The following is a 19,765-nucleotide window of genomic DNA, read 5'->3' on the forward strand; positions in this document are numbered from 1 at the left end:
AAATATGTTAACAAAAAAAAAAAAAAAAAAAAATTTGTTAAAAAAAAAAAAAAAGAGAGAGAAGAGAACTAGACGAAGAGAGAGATGTAAACAAAGATAAGAAGAGAGGGAAGATCTAGAGGAGAAGAAAGAAAAAAAAGAAAGAAAGAACTGGCGTGGCTTCGTCATTCATCTCTGCAACTAGGGCTTCGTCTTCGTCTCACAATCTCATTCTATCGCTGTTTGGTTAAACTTTGACTCTTGGGTTTCTTATTTTTTTATTCTTTTGTACAAAATTCCTTCTATCATATTCTTGGGCTTTCTATTTTGTTTATTAAGTTACAAAAAGTACCCTTTTTGACTTAAGAAATAGAACAATCGTATTTTTTTAAACAAATATCAGTGAGGCGCGCCAACCAAGGCGTGCGCCTAATAAACATCAATGAGCCTGGGATGACAACAGGCACTACACCTGAGCCTCGAGCCTGGACGCACCTTTAACAACACTGTGGCCGGTCCCATCCTAGACCCGCCCGTTGCCATCCCTACTATTGTGTCAAACAATTTTGCAATGCACAAATTCAAAGTATCAAACTTTTAGATTACAAAAGTTCGTTAGCACAAGGATTTAATAAGGCAAATACTCTTGCTCTTCCTAAAGGCTTGAAGATTTTTAAAGCCAAGTTATGGAGAATATTCACACAAAGGATAATCTTCAAACAGATTCTAGGATACATGCAAGGTTAAGGACCCATACTTCACTTGCACAAATCAAGTTTTGCACAAGTCACCATGTGGAAACTTCATATATTTTGTTAACTGAAATCTTAGGAGCAACAAATATAGTGTGATTTCTCTTGCTACCAAGGAAAAATAAGCGAGCATGGTGATTCACATTAGTAAAATCACATGTTTTTAGAGGAAGCAATAAATATGCTCGTAAAGCAAAAGAACTCCCAAGTAAATTTTAGACCAATGACTAATGTAAATCAATTAAAAAGTGTTTGAATATGTAGATTTGTGGTGTTAAATTAGAAAACTCACTAATAACTACAAGGATTTGATATTTAGAGAATATTGTTCTATGGCCTCAAGCACTGCAGCATGTTCTCGTGTCTGGACCTACAAACCATTTTTATCTCAAAACTTTTCATCATTGAATTTAGTTTCTTTAATTGGTTAAACAGAGAGAATTGGACATACAGTCATTACTCCAGTTGCTGCACTCACACCAGCTTCACCAAAGATAGCTGTCGCAGCATCAGTGACTAGCGCTGTTGCTCCAATATTAACCACACTGAGTACATAAAGAAAATCTATAGTAAGAAATAATATTATTCAAGCTGAGAAAACCAGTTATCAATACAAATATAAAGAGAGTAGTACGTTGTGCCAATAAGTATAGTTGTCAGAAACCGTGTAACATCACTACGAAGCATTTTGAAAACACCATTCTCGGACTCTTTTTCAGCCAACTCACGCACCTGATGTACATCAATAAAAAAAATAAAAAATAAAAAAATAAAAACAAATTAGATACTTCTCTTAGAAATGGTGAAAAGAACTAAAAAGCTCATGATTGCAAAGTCCATACTGGCTAGATCATTTACTATGAAATGAGACAAAAAAAAAAAAAAAGTAGCCTACACTCTTAAAAGCACCCAACAGCTTTTCTTAAAAACAGAGAATTACAACAAATCCTTCTTCAGTCATTCATACACCCAGAGGCCCAATAAAGATGGATAAACTAAGTCAAGCTTCTCCAGAGTTGGAAAATGTCAATCAACACTGTATAAATAGAAGGATCTATATTTATTACTATTTATATCAATTAAATAAATTGACCAAGAAGCAAATGGAGAACAAAGAAGGAAACTAAATTGAAAAGAAAAAAATTATGTAATAAGCTCCAGCCATTGTGGGCGTAATCATAATTTGCAAGGAAAATTATGGGGCGATTACAGGCCTAATGGTATAGGTTTTAGAATACAGTTTTCAAAAACCCTAAAAGCATAAAATATAGTTTTACAAGAACTACTCCGAATAAAATATTTGTTTCGGAGTATTTGAAATTGAGCTCTTTTTAACTCTGTTATCAAAGAACAGTTGTTTGAAAATGGCAACCAAACGAAGTTTTTAATGGTTTCCTTGATAGATTTCTTACCAACAATATGTGAAAAAAAATTAAAAACATTAAGAGTATAAAGTATGAACCTTCCAAGGCCAAAGTGTTGTAATTGCCGTCTCGGCCATGGAGAAGAATGCAGAGAGACCCAAAAGCGCAGCTAAAACCAAACCCTGCTCTTTAAAAACCTGAAGAACTTGCACCACCTTCGGCCAACAACTCCTCAATGACAAGACACTCTGCCCCAAAACCCCATAACCAGCATTCACAACATTTTCGACTGCGAATACTCTCCGGCAACCGAAAACCAAAACCCCACAAACCATTGCGGCCAAAACGAATCCTCGCTTTACCAAAACCTCAAAAAAACCCAAATTCACAAGCACAATTGAGTCTTTGACACTCTGACTCTCATTGCCTTCAACTACGACTGACCTCAAACGGCCTCTACCATCAAAAACCTCATTTCCCTTGAATTTCGAATTCAAGAAGTCTCTGTGAGCAAACGAACCACTATAACTGGTTGGAATTCGAGAAGGGTAACGCAGGTTTCTCGAATAAACCTTTGATATTCTGATCTGACGGTTACAGAAACCCAGAAACGAACGAGGTTTCGAACTGTATGTGGATCGATTGAGAAATGAGGCCTCGACTGCTACATCCATGTGGGTTCTGAACAATTTATACAAAACGTCGATAGAAATTGAATACAAATATATATATATATATATATATATATATATATAATTGAGTGTGTTGAGAGAGAGACGAATCTAGGGTTTCTTGCGGAGTTTAAAGAGGTGAAATCGAGTAGATGACGAGCTCATGCTCAAAGAGAATGAGAAAGAGGCTGTGGGGGTGACATTGTGGCCGGCGGTCCTTCGCTTCCAAGCTCGAACTCTGGATCCTTGCTCCCTGGAACAATATTTCGTCCAAGTGGGTGCATCGAAATGACATAATTGCCCATTACAACTTCAGTATTCCAATTTATCCTCTCTGGGTAATTTGGTGGATAATACATCCAGACAGAGGTGCTTTTTGATTAAATTGCAAATTAAGTATGAAAATTTTAAGATTATGATATTTGAAGTATTGAACTTTTTAAGCGATAATTAAAAAATAAATATTTTTTTTAAAATTTTTAAAATTTTCAGTTTTCACCATTCAGCGCTTAAATTAAAATTAAAGTGTTTGATAACATTTAGGTTATCACCTAAAATTTTACTAATAAGTTAAAATATGTCAAAATTTTAAGCGACATGGACCTTACTTAACACTTATAGTAGAGAAGAAGGTAAGTGATTTTAAACTTTAAAATATTTTGTTAATGACAATTTTTACACTCAAATGTTATAACTTAGTAGTATTAAGTGGTAAAAAAGTTTTTCAACATGCATTTTGTTATAATAAAAAAAAATTGCAAAAATATATATATAGAAAAACATAGTAAAAGATTATTATTTAAAGGTTTGAATATTGTGAAAAATATAAAAACATATATTATTATTCATTGAACTTGTACTTTTTTTCATTAAGTAGGAGTTACACGATAATAAGTTAAAAATTATTCTTGAATAAATTTATTTTTTGATTTATCTAATTCAGAAACTAGATAACAAATTTAAAATTAGCCGCAAACAAATATTTCTTTGATTATTCTAATTCTAGGACATTCATATAGCTTGAAAACTCAATTAAGCGCTTATCCAATTAAATATATTTAATAATGCAATTTGATTATCATTGAAAACGGTAAACGTCACTTAAAATGAAGTAAAATTTTAAAGTGATGGGGACATCACTTATCACATAATGTTGAATATTAAAAATTCAAAAATATTTACTTTTTAAATACCACTTAAAATCTTCATCACTTAAAATTCAGCTCTTAAAATCTTCAACAGTTAATTTTCAGTTTTATTAAACAACACCTTTATACCATTCTTTTTAGAAAGTTATCCATATATATATTTGTAACGACCCAAACCCGGAGATTCGATCGCTAACCAGATTCTTACCCGAACTCGAGGTCACACAAGGGTACTATGGTCATTTTATGTCATTATAATAGTCCTAGAATCCATATCATTTAGCGTGGTTAAATAATGCTTTAGAACCCAAAGGGGTAAAATAGTCATTTAGTACATTCATTATAGCTTTTAAACTCATTAAGGGTAAAATTGTCATTTTTTATGGTCATTCTATACTTTAGTTGAAGTTTGGGGTAATTGAATAAATATACTAGAAATTGGGGTCAAAGTACAAAATACTAGCTCATCTAATCGGGTATATGATTTCATCTAACCGATTAGATGGCTAGTCCAGAGAACCTGCAAGGCTGAAGAACCATCTAACCAGGTGGATAACCCCATCTAACTGATTAAATGGGGATGGATGGAAAATCCATATAACCCCCTAATATGCCCATCTAACTGACCACGACTTTTACCCTAGACAGACACAATATTGGTACTACTACAGGTTAAACACGATTAACTCTGGAGTTCTGGTAGATTCACAGCCATCACGGCTTTAAAACGCGTTGTGTCATAAAAGGGTGTTGAATTTACATGTAACACTTACCTCATCCACACCTAAGCGATGTGGAGTTGTGCACCTGTAACTCGCCTAATGTGATAGCCTACTGGTGTCACATGCACACGCTCACGCACACACGCCCACAAAGTCACCACAATCACCCCCTTTTGGACCCAACGTCCCCGTTGGCCACACTTCCGGCTGTGTCAGGCTCTGGTACCATTTGTAACAACCCTGACCCTAACCAAACACAATACTGTTCGTTTTTTGGCTCCCCCGGATCAGAGACTTCCCAAGGGGTCACTTATTCTAGTACTACTCCAGGTTAAGCACGTTTAACTCTGGAGTTCTGGTAGATTCACGGCCATCACGGCTTTAAAAAACATTGTGTCATAGAAGGGTATTGAATCTACATATAGCACTTGCCCCATCCACACCCAAGCGATGTGGGATTGTGCACTTGAAGCTCGTCTAGTGTGGTAGCCTATAGGTACTACCTGCACACGTTCACACACACCCGCCCACAAAATCGCCACACAAAATCATCGTACAACATACATACATGTCCAAAAGAATAAGATTACAATTTAAGGCCTCCATGGCCAAAATACAATAACTTCATATGGAGTTAACAAAAGAATAAGGTCATTTTACATAAAATCAGTTGTCCCAAAATGATGCATTTACAAAAGATACAAAAATGGTCATCAAAGCTACGTCTAAACTTGCGGGGGTATATCATCTACAACCTCCTTGCCGTGTCCTGAAAATGTTAGAATTTATGGTGAGTACCACGGCTCAATAGAGATAGCCTAAAGTACACCTCTTGTAATCCCGTAAATCACACCCAAAACATAAGATAACAAGAGAAGGGATCATACAATGGGAAATATATCATACATTGAATTCCATGCATATCAATTAATGAAATGGATGTTATGAGATGTACTCTCCCCATTTCCAAAACCATTTCTGTCACAACACAACCCACACCAAAAATGTTAACACAACTCGACCCTAGGCAACTCCTAGGTATCACGAAGGGAATTGGCTAGCTATCTCTGACCTAAGACGTCTCCCTAGCGTCATTTAGGGCCTAGGTAGCTTAATTATACACATCCAAATTTCATCTCATTGCCCCTTCTAGATTGGTTAACCCCCAGACCACATGACAACTCCAAGGCGTCTGATTTTCACAAAACCTTTATTAAAAACCTTTCAATATCAAATTAACTTCTTTAAAACCTTTTAAAAACCATTTCATCAAAACCTTCCAACCCATGAACCCATCCAATGTTCATGACATACATGCTATACATAAATCAAATTATTCACATTTCTCAAGGAAATCAATATACAACATCAATCATCATAATAACATGCTTTTACTCAAATAAACCAAAGTATCACATTTATATCATGAATCATGTAAGGCAACAAATATCTCAAGAAAATCAACTTGCAAAGAATAACACCTTGACACAAAATCATCCTTTCAAAAAATACATATAAGAGAAACTTATAAAGATTAAAGATATTATAGTTTAGACTTCCTTACCTCAAAAGATGAAATCCAAGCTCAAAATCCAAACCCGAAATCCGACCAAAATTATGCAAGACCGGTGTCAAAATGTTTCCATTGCCAAGTTCTAAAACTCTTCTAACTATGGTCTACCTCAAATCTCACTCATATAGGTAAGATCTTAGAGAGAAAATGAGAAGAAGAAAAATGAAAGAAAATGGAAGAGGGAGAGAGTGCCAAGAAACAGATAAGAGTGATGAGAATGATGGTGGTGAGTTCTCCAAAATGTGACCCCGAGGTCTTCCAAAGTCATAATCAAAGTCCACCCTCCACCTTAAAGTCTAAAATATCCTCTCATTCAAATACAAACTACCCACGCATGCCATCAAAATATCTTCCTCTACTAAACACCCCTCCCCCCCCCCCCCCAACACACACACACACACACACACACACTTATAAAACACCTTAATGTCCCAAATAAATAAATAATGCAATAAAATAACTGGGTCCAGCATGATGCGAAAAACGATGCATGAAAAATAAATAAAATAAAATATCGAAAATATCCGGGACATTACAATATTGTTTTGCCTTAATTTTCCCTCACGACACCCTCTTATAGAGAATGTCTATGTAACATGATGATGTAAATATAGATGCTTCTGAAATAATACTATGATTTCTTAATGCAACAAAATGTAAATATGACCTACAATGGAATCGCCAATTCGCCACCTAACATTGAAATTTAGACCCATGCAATAAGGCTTGCTTTTCAAGGGAGGTTAGTAATTTTTCAAAGGCGCACGTAATAAGGTTTGCTTTTCGGGAAATCTATATAATTATGATAAATTTCATTGGAGGTCAATGTACTTTACAAAGGAAGAAACTATAACTAATTTATATTCATTTTCTCAAATAGGAAATGTAATATGAAATTAAAACTATAAAAAAATCTAAATTGTTTTCCAATCTCTGTTATTTGAAAAATAAAAAAGTTTTATCATAATATTTGTTGAAAACTTGGCGTTCATCAAAGAAACTTTGGATCGAAATTGGAGTGGGCTCACTAAGTTTTTGAGGTGGTTCCATGTTTGAAGAATAAATAAATAGGGTAAATTTACTTGTTCAAAACTGTTTTATGTTGAATGAGGAATTTTATGGAGCATCATAGTTTTATGGAGGGGAGGACTCAAGCAAATAGGAATTGAGTCAGAAATTCTATTCAGGGGGGCACAATGTAATAAATTTTTTAAAAAAAATATACACGCAAAAATAAAATTTTATAAATTTGATACATACAAAAATAATTTTTTTTTTTTTAAAGTTGGGGGACAATTTTTTTTATTATAAAGAAATAAGCATATAGAAATGTAATTTTTTAAAAGTTGAGGGGGCACATGCTCCCCCTGAAGCCATCACTACAATCGAAGGTTGAGTCCAAATCAGTTCTGGATTTTTTCAAAGAAATATTCTTTTTATTAAAAAAAATTTCTAACCAGGCTTATCCAGAATTATTTAAGGTCGTGTGTTTAGGGGAGCTTCTTAGAGCCTCAAAAAGTCATTCCGAACTTGAAAAGTCCATTTGAAAAAATTGTAAAGCAAATGGACACGAAGCCCATGTCACAAAAGTAAGAAAATGTTGCTTTTGAAACCTCCTTTTTAAGAAGCCAATTTTTTTTTTCAAGATAAATTTATTATTTTACTAATTTGCTCATGTACCTATATTTTTTCTTGGTCTTCCATTCCACTACCGCCACCATCACCCTTCACTACCACCGCGACCACCGTGACATTCCACCACCACCACAATCACCACCGCCACCATCACCCTCTTATTGCCACCTTCCATGCTTCCACCACTACCACCATTGTTGTCGCCACCCTCAACTGCGACCTTCTACCACTGTCGACATTGTCACATTCCATCACCACCACCACCCTCAACCACCACCTTCTACCACCCTCGCAATTGTTTTCTTTCACCACCATTACCAGCATTGTCATCACCTTCCACCACTGTAACTTTTACACTTTTTTATTGGAGGGTTGCAATAATTGTTAAGAACAAAGGATATTATTGTCAAGAAAAAAATAATTTATAAGTTAAAGTAAATTTAAGAAATGTGCTCGCCAAATGTCTTTTTCTTTTGAATTCCTTCTGACAAATTTCCTTCCACAAAGGCCTTTATCAATAAAGGACTTTCAATATGGGGAAGTTCCCCAAACAAAGAATTTAAATTAATTTGGAACAAAACCATTAAAGCACACCTGACCCAGTCTGGCTTGGTCGGTTATGGGCTTTTCAAATAAATAAAAATAATGTTTTGGTTGGGCTTCGCCTGGTTAAGTGTGTTGGGCTTATCCAGAATTATTTTAATTTTTTAGAACCTGAATTATTTTGGATACAAACCCATCAAAACACACCCAACCCAGCCCAGCCCGACTTAGCCGGTTAGAGGCTTTTCAAAGAAATATTATTTTTATTAAAAAGAATTTTTAGTTGGGCTTCGGCATGCTTGAGTGTAAGGATTGGGGTTGATCTAAACCCATTGAAACACGCCCGACCGCTCAACCATTTCTAAGCTTCTCAAATATATATTATTTTTTATTAAAAGAAATTATATCTTGGCTTCGGCCTACTTGAGTGTGATGGGCTTATCCATAATTATTTAAATCTATCAAAACAACAATTAATTTGAATCCAAAACCATCAAAATACACCCAACCCTGACTTGTTCAGTTTTTAGCTTATGGTTGGGCTCGAGTCTACTTGAGTGTGATACGCTTATCCAGAATTCATTAAGCCTTTCAGAACTCGAATTAATTTGGAGCCAAACCCATCAAAACATACCCGACCCATCCTGGCTCTGCCGAATTTGCGCTTTTCAAAGAAATATTCTTTGAAAAATGCTATAGAATTTTGATTTATGATTTTATCTTGAATTCGGTGGCTGCTTTTTTGTCAGCTTATTTGGCTGTTTTCTTTATCAACTTAATAACTTTAATTTGTTTGGGAGACTCTTTCGATTAAATCTTCAAATAATTAAAACTAAAAATGTTTATCCAATTATTTTTCAGCCTAATGGAAAGGTGACATGTGGTGAGTTCCAATGAACTTGCCACACTAGATTGGTGCTTTAATATTTCAAAAGAGGAAGTTATACTGTGGAATTGTTGAAGATTGGCTATATGACATCTACCAATGAGAAGGAAGCATGTGGTGAGTTCCAATGAAACATGCCACACTGGATCGCAACTATGGTAAACTTTCATTGGAGTATTAAAAATATGTGATATCACGTAGCAATTGGAAGCAAGGATAAGTGTGCCCGTTAAATTCCACCACGTGGAATCTTTTTTTTTTTTTTTTTATAAAGAAAGTGACTTTAAACAATGGCCCACGATTTCCTAATGAGATGGAAGGATTGCATGGAAATACTACCATGCATGCAAACTCATGCAGTTATTTAAGGTAAGACTTATCCAATTAATCAACATTCAACATATGGAGCTTATACTATGATGGTATTAGTAGACCAATATAAATACGACACATGGCGGGTTCTATGGAGCTTACCATGAGATGTTAAGTGTGTGAATTTTGGATAGTATGTTTTCAAAACCCTTAAAGGAATGAAGACTTACCAAAATGGCAAGACCTAAGTTGACTAAGCAAGGAAGAAGAGAACATTGTTCCAAAAATCTCTCCTACTTTTTAGGAATTTTTGGCAAATATTCAGTTACTAACCTTACTAAGTCAAAATACAAAGTTGCAAGAGAAAAGAAACCGTGGGATGATTTGTATTTTTATATATATATATATATATTTATCTCTCCTAATATTTATTTATTTGTGTGTGTGTGTGTGTGTGTGTATATATATATTTGTATATCAGATACAACCCATGAAGAAGAAATCGCTGAAAGCATGGGGCCATGACGCCATTGAAGGAAAGTCCAATAGAAGGAAGTTACCAAAGTTAAGGGGAGTGTGGGTATACGAATAACTTCTATATAAATGCATGATATATATAGAATTATAAAGAAAGAAGGACTCTGTAGAAGGAAAAGACTACCAAAAACGTGGGTACTTGGCCAAATATAAACACTTCAGTCGAAGTGGCAGTTTTTTCATGCTGTTATTGCCACTAACTGAAAGAAGAAATCGAAGATAATGGATGATGTGGTTAAAGTTGTGGAATCATGCGTCTGAAATAAAGGAGGAAACCATACACGAGGAAGAAGAACAGAGAAAGAGTGGGACACATGTAAGTTTGTGAAGAGAACAAGTGGAAACTTATTTCAAGAACTACCCATAGCTTGAAATCGTGGAAGGCTAAAAGAACATGGTTGGAATCATGTGTCAGAAGAAACAAAGAGGAAGAAGAAGATGGAAGAAGGTGATTGCAGAAATGGAAATAATCGCCAAAGACAAGGGACACTTGGCAGTCTGAAGCCAAGCCAAGTGGAAGATGCCAAGGCTGCCACACATCAATTTGCTGCATGGAAAACATCTATAAATAAGGGACTTAGGCTTAACTTACAAACCTTGTTCAACACACACAACTAAACAACATATTTGCTTATTCATTTTATGTATCTTTACATCCCAGTAATGTATTTACATTATGTCTAATTTAAGTCCAACACTTACATTTCCTACTTTCCAGCAAGTAGTTCATAGTTTTTATTATAAGTCTTGCACTTTCAATACCGCATTTCTTTCCACTAGTTATAGAACAGTCTCAAAGTCTTTTTTCAAGGCAAAAAGAACTTTTGAAGGTGGTCATTCCAGTCTTTTATACAATCGCCTAATCCTCATAACTTCCAACTGGAATATTGTTCGAAAATCCACTTTGGAACAACTGCAGTTCTTGGCACGCTCGCGACACCTACGCAATCCCCATTCTCCACTCGCGTAGGAGGGAGGAATAACGAGCATTTTTGCTAGTCGAACAAAAAGTTATACTTTTTTACTATGAATAAATGACCTCTTTCTTGTGAACTAAATTGTCAAATAATTAAATTAGAAGTTACAATATTTTATCATGAATGAATGACCTCTTTCTCGTGATTAAAAGCACTAATTTACATAATTTACTTAAAGCTTTTTATAATTGTATTTTGATTTGGTATTTTCGAATTAAGGTTAAATTAGAGGAGGGAAACCTAGTGTAATTGTTCTTTCTTTTCTTTTCCTTCAATTGACAACTTGTTTAAATCTCGAATTTTAATTCGAGAGATGTAGCACTGCTCATATTCTTTTTATTGAAAAGAATTTCTAGTTGGGTTTCGGCCTGCCTGAGTGTGCTGGGTTTATCCATAATTCTTTAAATATTTGAAACCCTAATTAATTTGGATCCCATTCGTTCGTTTAGGTTTTGAGTCTTTTGACCGAACCTGTATGCCTATTAATTGTTTGAACAGAACCAGTGCAACTGTTAACACTTAGTACCAGTTTGCCTTTGGGCGATTCAACACAATTTGTCTATAAACACTCCCTACATTTCATTTTCATTTTGTACTTCAAAATAAATTCTTTTTCCCTGTTGGATTTTCTTCTGCGCTCCTTCACAAATCTTTCATATTTTGAGTTCAAATTTGTGGGTGCAATTTTGATTTGAGTTTGAGTTGGGTCTGAAATAGTATAACATAGTGATTTGTTTACTAGTTCCTTTCGTTTGGTTAATTCTATCATAAAGACCATTCAGGCGGGACCTAACTTGTCTTACAGAATAAAATTAAATTCTACCCTTGAATCTACACATGTTCTTTATTTATTATTATCTCTTAAATAATAACATACATATATATATATATATATATATATTACCAACAAAACTGAATAAAATGCGCCCTATGCATCATTTGAAATTCTAAACCTCCTCTCTCCATCGCCCCCATAATCAACCATAGAAGTCATGGAAGTAGCTTTCAAGCCTACTCCTAGAATTGCTAAAGCGGCTGATCAAACATGCTGAACCTTTTAGATTCTACCCAAAGTTTGGTTATTCAATCTTGCCTAAATATTATTGGCTCATGGTACACACTAGGAAAATTTATTGCAAAGTGCAATTCCGTTAGACTCAAAATTTAAGAGAATATTAGGTTTTGTTGTAAGAAAGTGTTCTAGTAGATCTTGCATAGAACATACCTCACCACCATAACGCAAATAAATTTCCATCCATAAGAGAAAAATGTGTCTACGATGGTAAACACCACCAACTTTTTCATCATCATCATCATCATGCAAGGTAAAGGTGAATGGTGCCTATTGAAGGCTTGGCATTCAAATGATTGTTCACTTCTCAAAATTAGAATTCGACCTCACACTGTACTCTGTTACAAGCTTTGCAAACGAAGACGACTTGTTTTCCAGCAACTTTGTTGGAGAATCATATTCCTCAACGAGTCCTGTGCCAAAGAGGGAAAAAAAGGGTAAGAACAAAGAAATTCTATATGAAAGTCTTGAGGGATTAGGAGAGATTAACGAACCGTGATCTAAAACTAGGACCATGTCACTGTCAATTACAGATGTTATCCGATGTGCAATTGTTAAAACAGTGGAGTCGTTAAAATGTTGCCTAATGGTCTGCTGAATTAAATTATCAGTTGCTGTATCAACTGATGCTGTAGCTTCATCAAGCACCAAGATCTTGCTTTTCTTGAGAAGCACACGGCCGAGACAGACCAGTTGCCTTTGGCCCATACTCCAGTTCTCTCCATTCTCGACAACTGCAATAATCATATGAACATTAAGAACTGAACTTTGTGGTTATGCGGGTTAAAGAAGTTTCGGTATAACTTTTATGTTACAATGGCGGATGAAAAAACCTGATGATTCAAGCTTGCCTTCCTTCTTCCTAATTTCATCTCCAAGCTGGCACTTATCAAGAGCCTGAAATAATGGCATGCATGTTAATTCATTAGTCCCAACAGCACGTACATAATATTAAAAGTCAATGCTAGGCGGGAGAACTTCCAATCTTTGTACCAAACCAGCATAAACCCACCTCCCAAATCTGTTCGTCCGTGTACTCTTCAAGCGGATCTAAGTTGTTCCGCACTGTCCCCTCAAACATGGTTGGTTCCTGAGGAATGATGCTCAATCTAGATCGTAAATCGTGCAGTCCAATTGAGGAGATGTTAATACCATCTATCAAAATTTGTCCTGCAGCTGGTTCAACAAGGCGGAAGAGTGACTGTATGAGAGTTGATTTACCACTGCCAGTTCTCCCCACGATTCCAGTCTTCAATCCTCCAGGGAAAGTGCATGTAAGACCCCGCAACACAAGTGGCATGTGTGGGCCATATCGGATCTACATTCATGCTCAACTCCATTAAATTCATACATACAACCCAGTAAAGCACTCATTTGGCATAAAAAGAAGTTGAATGAAAATTGAAATTACCTGCAAATCGCGAATTTCCACCTCTCCCCTTGATGGCCAGTTATTCTCTGGCCTATTTTCTTCTATCGTGAGAGGAGGCTCATTTGGGATAGAAGTATATTGAAGCATTCTTTCAACGGATATCATTTGATTCTCCAAATTGCTAACGACCCAAATGACGAAACCTTGTACGGTGTTCAGATTGAACCCATATGTCACTGCTAAGCCCGCAAGACCTTCAAAGTAAGAAGAAGAAAGAGTAAATTTGCACCTTTTTTACTCCAGTTGCCATAAAATGAGAAAAGGATGAAGATGGCAAACGAGAACCACTTACCTGGACTGATTGCTCCCCGTGGAATAGTGACCAAGAAAATTAAAAAGCAGGCAAATGTAATAGAAGACAACATATCCAAGCGGAAGGCCAGCCACTCGATTGCACCAGCACTGTAAAAATTTGGCTGCGAATACCCATCTGTCAATTTCATATTTGTGTCCAGGAATCTCGATTCCTGATCAAAGCTCCTGATAGTAGTCGATCCTGATATTGTTTCAGCAAAATGCTGTACAACAGGAGCTCTGGATACTCCACCTAACCGTGACAGTTCTCGTGCTGAAGGCATGTAATATTGCTGCAATCAGTAACATCAAGAACTCCTCTCATTTAGCATATACATGCAAAAGTCATGTTTCTGCGTATAATTTTCATTAAAAGGGGACCTTCTATCAAATTGGTAGTTAGGTTGAAAAAAATCACAAAAGTAACACATCCTTAAGACTTTTATGCTTAGTCTGATTTGCATTTATTTCGAGGAAACAACATATATGAGTTATATTAAGAAATAAAAGAAAGAATACTACATCATTCCAAATGAACCAATTTGGAATGATAATAGACATGAATGCAGAGGCTTTGCATCATGAACCTTGAGATTTTGGAAACCGAGTGTATACACATATAATGGGAAATAGGTTATCTTATAGACAAGGCTTTAACAAGAAGTTCAAACATAAACAACAATGACAAGAGGCATCAAGGTTGCCCAGAAATATTTATGATTTACTAGAAGCCCATGTTGGATTTTGCTTTCCACAATATGCTGTACTTATCAATGAATTCACATTCCAGTAAGGTTTGATACTACAACTCGGCAACAGCATTAGAAGGTTAGGCACTAATGGGCCACGTGCTCATTTGCCACCCATACATTTTAAGACAGTGCGAGCCTTTTGGATTTGTATAATTGTATGCAATGCCCTAAACTTCGTAAAGTTTTGTACACAATGATTAGGAGTGTTCTGGAGAGCTTAACCATTCGCGTGGAGGTGGACGCAGCCCAAGTTGGAGTCCTGAATGTGTCTCATAGCATTGTAAAGATCCTGAATTATATGGTGGGTGAGGATTGGCACAAAAGAGAAACCGACTAAGGTCTTTTGGCCATGAGTATTCACACCTTGTTGCTACACAGGTGTGGCTAGAATATTGATGAAACTGTAGATACAAGAATCAACTAGATTTAGTTGTTTTGTAATTAATCATAATATCAACCATTATAATGACTAGCAAAATCTGAGGTATTCAATGATTGCTTTAATGATATTGTGATTTGAAATAAATCATAATATTTTGGCAACTTATCAGAATTAAATATTAAAAAGTACCTGTACGCAGACACATGCTGCAATGACAGGAATGAAAACGACAAACACCTGCCATGCGATCTGTGACATTACTACAATAATCCCAAGGAGGTTTAAGATTGAGAATGCAGTTGATCCAACCGAATATGGAATGATAAAATCTATTGCAGTTTGGTCCGTAGATGCCTGTAATAGAAAACAGCTCGAGTAAGTAAATATATATATATATATTTTTCATGGCAAGAGTGTTAGGGGTTAGTGGGTTAGAGGGGAGGGGGAGGGTGCAAGGCTTGAACACGGGGAGCAGCCCAACCGCTCGGGCAACACGGCACTTGCGACTAAGTAAACTTGTAAGACCTTTTTTGGCAGGTGCTGCAATTCAAAAGCTTAAGACATTACAAAATTATAGACCACACAACATGATGGATTAGGAACGGTAATAACAGCAATAGTAGTAGTAGCAGCAGTATCATAAGTAATAGTAAATAATAATAACAATTATTTACTCACTCTATTAAGGATTCGTCCACTGGGGGTAGCATCAAAAAAAGACATGGGTGCACGAAAAATGCACAAGTGCATTTTTTTGAAGAGTAGGGTGGCTGTCTTATACCCAGCTGTGTTAAGAAGCAATGCCCTTATAAGGATGCAAAAGGCACATCCAATCGCCAAACCTACATAAACAGTCATGAGAGTAGAGATTTCAACTGGAAGCCCCTCATCCTTTGTTACAGGAGTTGCCCATGCCATCCAATAATTGCTTCCAATTTGAAGTAGCTGAAAGAGAATTTGTGCCAACAATATAATGGGCACAAGAGCACCTCCATATGCGGTCGTGATATATTTCCAGTAGACTGGAAAACCAACTCTACCTTTCTCTCTTTCTTCTTCTTGAACAAGCTGTCCTTTTGGATCCTTGGCATCATCTGCTTTCCCATTTTGACTATCATCTATGTCAGCAACCTTTTTAGCACTCTCTATATCTTCTTTGCTGATAGTTACTTTTTCAGAGTGTGACCCAACCGAATCAAGTGCTGATAAAGCTTCTTCATGTGCACCTACAAGTTCCATAAAATTGCTTCCCGAATTGAGAATTTCATTGTATTTTCCAGCTTGTGTGATCATGCCGTTTTTCATGACCTGATCATGGTAATAAGATTTTCATGAGTATTGTCGTATTGTCCATGAATAGAAAGAGCATGGATGAGACGTGAATAGCTCACCAGGATGAGGTCCGAAGCAGGTAAGAACTCTACTTGATGAGTAACATAAATCACTGTTTTTGAATCCGGAAGCCCCAGTAAACATTGCTGCCATCCAAAGATCAGTGAAGGCCAATTGTTAATTTAACCCATACATTTATTTTTTTAAGAAAACAACAACAAAGATAAACGAACAAATAGTGACAATACAACAGTAAAGAAGAAAAAGGTGCTGTGTTTACCTTCTATAAGCGCAACAAGAATCCAAACATATGCATATGGCAATAATAGTTACATATAACCACGCTTTTATCCCAATGAAGATGTGAACATATATTGCTCAAACAGAGAAATGATTAGGAGTAGAGAGTTGGAAAAACAATCACCTTAAAGAGATGGGTTCCTGTATGAGCATCCACAGCACTAAAAGGATCATCAAATAGATAAATATCAGCATCTTGGTATAGAGCTCGTGCAATCTGTATTCTCTGCTTCTGTCCACCACTCATATTGATTCCCCTTTCGCCTATAACTGTCTGATCACCAAAGGCAAAAATTTCCAGGTCCTTTTTCAAGGAACATGCTTCAAGAACCTTCTCATACCTTTCTCTATCCATTTCCTTTCCAAACAGTATATTATCTTCTATCTTTCCACTTAGTATCCAGGGGGACTGAGCGACATAGGCCTTTGTCCCACTGAGCTTAAGGCTTCCTGATATTTTAGGTACTTCTCCCAAGATACAGGAGAGCAAGCTCGACTTTCCTGATCCAACAGTACCACAAATAGCAACTCTCATGCCTTGAGACACTTTGAAATTTATAGATTTCAATGTTGGATTGGGGGAAGAAACATCCCAGGAGAAATTCCCATCAACTATGTCAACTGCTGTGTCAGAGCTACCTCTTGGGAGCTTCTCTATAACATCAGGTTGCAGGTCATCTTGGCTAAGGAATGAGGCAATACGATCAAGGGAAACCTTAGTCTGAGCTACCTCCGAGATTATGTCAGGAAGGTCAGACATAGGCGATTTAAGTTTTGCAAATGCTGCTATTGCAGCAAGAATCTTCCCTGATTCAAGTGGGATACCCATAAGCACGCAAGTACCAAAAGTGACCACAGACACAAATGTAGGGGCACCCCAAAACAGAAAAGTGCTCAATGATGTAGTATACACATATTTTCTCAACCAACTTTCCTCAATATTCCTGAGCTCAACAATTTTAGACAGAAACTTCATCTCCCACCCCTGAAGCTTGAGAACCCTCATGTTCCTTAAGATTTCAGAGGTTGCTTTCATCCTTCTATCTTTTGATTCCATTAACTCAACCTGAAGTTTCTCCTGCAATTTCGCGAATGGAGCATTTGCAAAGATTACAATTACCATGGAAACAAATGCAGCAATTGAAGCAAGCCCAAGGCTTTTATATAAAATAATTAATGCCAAAACAATTTGCAGAAGGATTATCCATGGACTATGTACGAACGCACAGAAGTAACCAATCCTCTCAGCATCGACGGTCATAATATTGATCATCTCCCCACTAGTGTGGCCCTGTTTCGATTGGCACGAAAGGGTTAAACTCTTATTGTAGATCATGTTAGTTAGTGCTGCCCTGGTTCTCATTTCAGCCCGCTGCACCGTAAAGACACTTTGTCTCTGTGCCAAGGACTGGACAAGATTTGAAATGAAGAATGCAGAAACCAATATATACCCTTCATGTTTAAAATGTTGTTCTCCATTAAGGTATTGAACAAAGGTTTCAATAAGGTACGGACCAACATAACTAGACAATGTGGTTAAAAGTAAACAGAGAGCCAATAGTATAAGTTGCCTCCACATATATAAAACTAATGTCTTCAGCAGGTTGGTTGTAGTGACAATGCTACTACTACCATTACCAGACTGTAGCTTATTTCTGAAATTTAGAAAGGACACTTTGGCAGAATCACTACTGTCAATATCAGGCACATCCTCAAGGCCTATTATTTTCCTATTACCAGTTGCAATTAAAGGACTCATCCAAGAGAAACTAAGGATACTAAAAACATTGGCATTTGAATAAGGGCATGCAGGTTGAGATGTGGCCCTATTAGTTCCACTAATGTCACCACCCAAAAGAGGTTCTTGAAGAAGTGTATCTTCTTCACTCTCATTCTTACCAAAAATTCCCACATAACAAAGGAACAACCCGGTAAGGGCGGAAACAACATCGGACGCCAAAAACTGAATTGGTAAAGACTGGTGATTTGTGTAATTAAAGTAGTCTATAACAAGGGAATAACAAGAGATTGATAAGAAAAACACCCACCAAACTCTTAATAATAATGGGAACTTAGATTCACCTGAATTAGAGAATTGTGTATGCAAGTAAACAGAAACTGATATCCAAGCAAAAGCTCTGAGCCCTAAATCCAAAAGGGTCACAATCTGTTCCTCAGACCAACCATTTGTATACCAATAGAAGTAGTTCCATGCACACAGAACAACATTAAAAAGTGAGAGACCCACAGAAAAAAACAGAGTTCGTTTGTAATACGAAAAACTGGTGCTCTTAATACCCTGTTTGGGACCCTTGTTGGTTCTCTTGCATACCCATGAAATGAACAGACCAAGCAACAAAATTAGCTGTAAAAAACCTGAAAGCCCATGTAAAAATAAGGGTTTGAGGAGGAAATTGCTGCCGGCATACATTGGTGAATATGAATGAGAGAAGAAAACTGAGATACCCTTCTCTGATGCTTCAAGAATTTTCATTGTTCATGAAGATCAGTCTGGCTATGCACCAGAGAAGGGTATGCCAGATTTCTCCTACTGCATTCTGGAACAAGATATTAACGTGAAATTACCTGATATTAGAGGTTTGTTTGTGTGTATATATATAGAATTGTGTATATATAGGAGAGAATGTGAAAGAGTCAAAGGTTGCTTTCTTGGGCGTATGATAATCTGGTGCGGAAGGCCCAGCTGCCAGAGGGAGCGAGAAAATGGGAAGACAAATGAACGGATCAGTTTGACATGTGAAATAATTCAATTATAAACCCCGTTTTCAAAAAATAAAATAAAAAAAGGAGATTGAAAATGCCAAAGCATAAGCGAAGCCTTTACTAGATTTTATTTTATTTAGAGTATATATTTTGTCATCGCAAATAATTCCCGTAATGCGCCAGACTCAAACCCTCTCCTTCTGATAATAAAATAAAATAATAAAAAAATTTCCTCCACTTTTTATTTTTAATAGAGATTAAGATTTATGAAATTTAATTAGGTATGTTGTTCTGTACTCATTTTAAGTAATTAAAATATTATTTTTTGAAAAATATTTCTCTAAGTTTTAGAAGTAACTAATTTTGAGAAGGTGACAA

The 19,765-nt window shown here is 36.2% G+C and overlaps 2 protein-coding genes across 5 annotated transcripts in view; both read right to left on the reverse strand.

The window, feature by feature from the left end:
* The window catches only part of LOC132312246 (putative DUF21 domain-containing protein At3g13070, chloroplastic), a 45,664-nt gene extending 42,622 nt beyond the window's left edge, over positions 1–3,042 (reverse strand). The window contains exons 1-3 of one of the 3 annotated variants that reach the window (XM_059810541.1): positions 2,194–3,042; positions 1,366–1,463; positions 1,183–1,276 (exon numbers count right to left, since the gene is read on the reverse strand). In XM_059810541.1, coding sequence (XP_059666524.1) covers positions 1,183–1,276; positions 1,366–1,463; positions 2,194–2,769 — 768 coding nt within the window. In that variant the 5' untranslated portion in view covers positions 2,770–3,042. The remainder of the gene's footprint in view (positions 1–1,182; positions 1,277–1,365; positions 1,464–2,193) is intronic. The other 2 variants (XM_059810540.1, XM_059810539.1) reach the window with 2 other exon arrangements.
* A 9,292-nt stretch (positions 3,043–12,334) lies between these two features.
* LOC132312247 (ABC transporter C family member 3-like) lies at positions 12,335–19,535 on the reverse strand. 2 transcript variants are annotated; one of them, XM_059810543.1, is made up of 11 exons: positions 18,746–18,803; positions 16,788–17,741; positions 16,423–16,509; positions 15,710–16,339; positions 15,221–15,385; positions 13,896–14,190; positions 13,583–13,797; positions 13,184–13,489; positions 13,005–13,068; positions 12,666–12,905; positions 12,335–12,584 (listed from the first exon to the last, which is right to left on the reverse strand). In XM_059810543.1, exons 2-11 carry the CDS (start codon positions 17,718–17,720, stop codon positions 12,472–12,474), a joined length of 3,048 nt encoding a protein of 1,015 aa, XP_059666526.1. In that variant the 5' UTR covers positions 17,721–17,741; positions 18,746–18,803; the 3' UTR covers positions 12,335–12,471. The 2 variants fall into 2 exon arrangements, with proteins under 2 accessions (XP_059666526.1, XP_059666525.1); XM_059810542.1 differs by having other exon boundaries at positions 16,788–19,535.
* Between the last annotated feature and the right edge of the window lie 230 nt (positions 19,536–19,765).

The sequence above is a fragment of the Cornus florida genome, unplaced genomic scaffold (assembly GCF_030987335.1).
Source record: "Cornus florida cultivar Cherokee Brave unplaced genomic scaffold, ASM3098733v1 CherokeeBrave_3.0.0_Hap2_Chr06, whole genome shotgun sequence".
NCBI lineage: Eukaryota > Viridiplantae > Streptophyta > Magnoliopsida > Cornales > Cornaceae > Cornus > Cornus florida.

Bases quoted from the DNA above. Each gene is read 5' to 3' on its own strand.
- LOC132312247 (XM_059810542.1), bottom strand. From the start codon at position 19,157: ATGAAAATTCTTGAAGCATCAGAGAAGGGTATCTCAGTTTTCTTCTCT. The intron at 15,386-15,709 runs GTGAGTAAATAA...TTTCTATTACAG, and splicing joins GTGGACGAATCCTTAATAGA to GCATCTACGGACCAAACTGC. The intron at 13,798-13,895 runs GTAAGTGGTTCT...CTTACTTTGAAG, and splicing joins ACGGGGAGCAATCAGTCCAG to GTCTTGCGGGCTTAGCAGTG.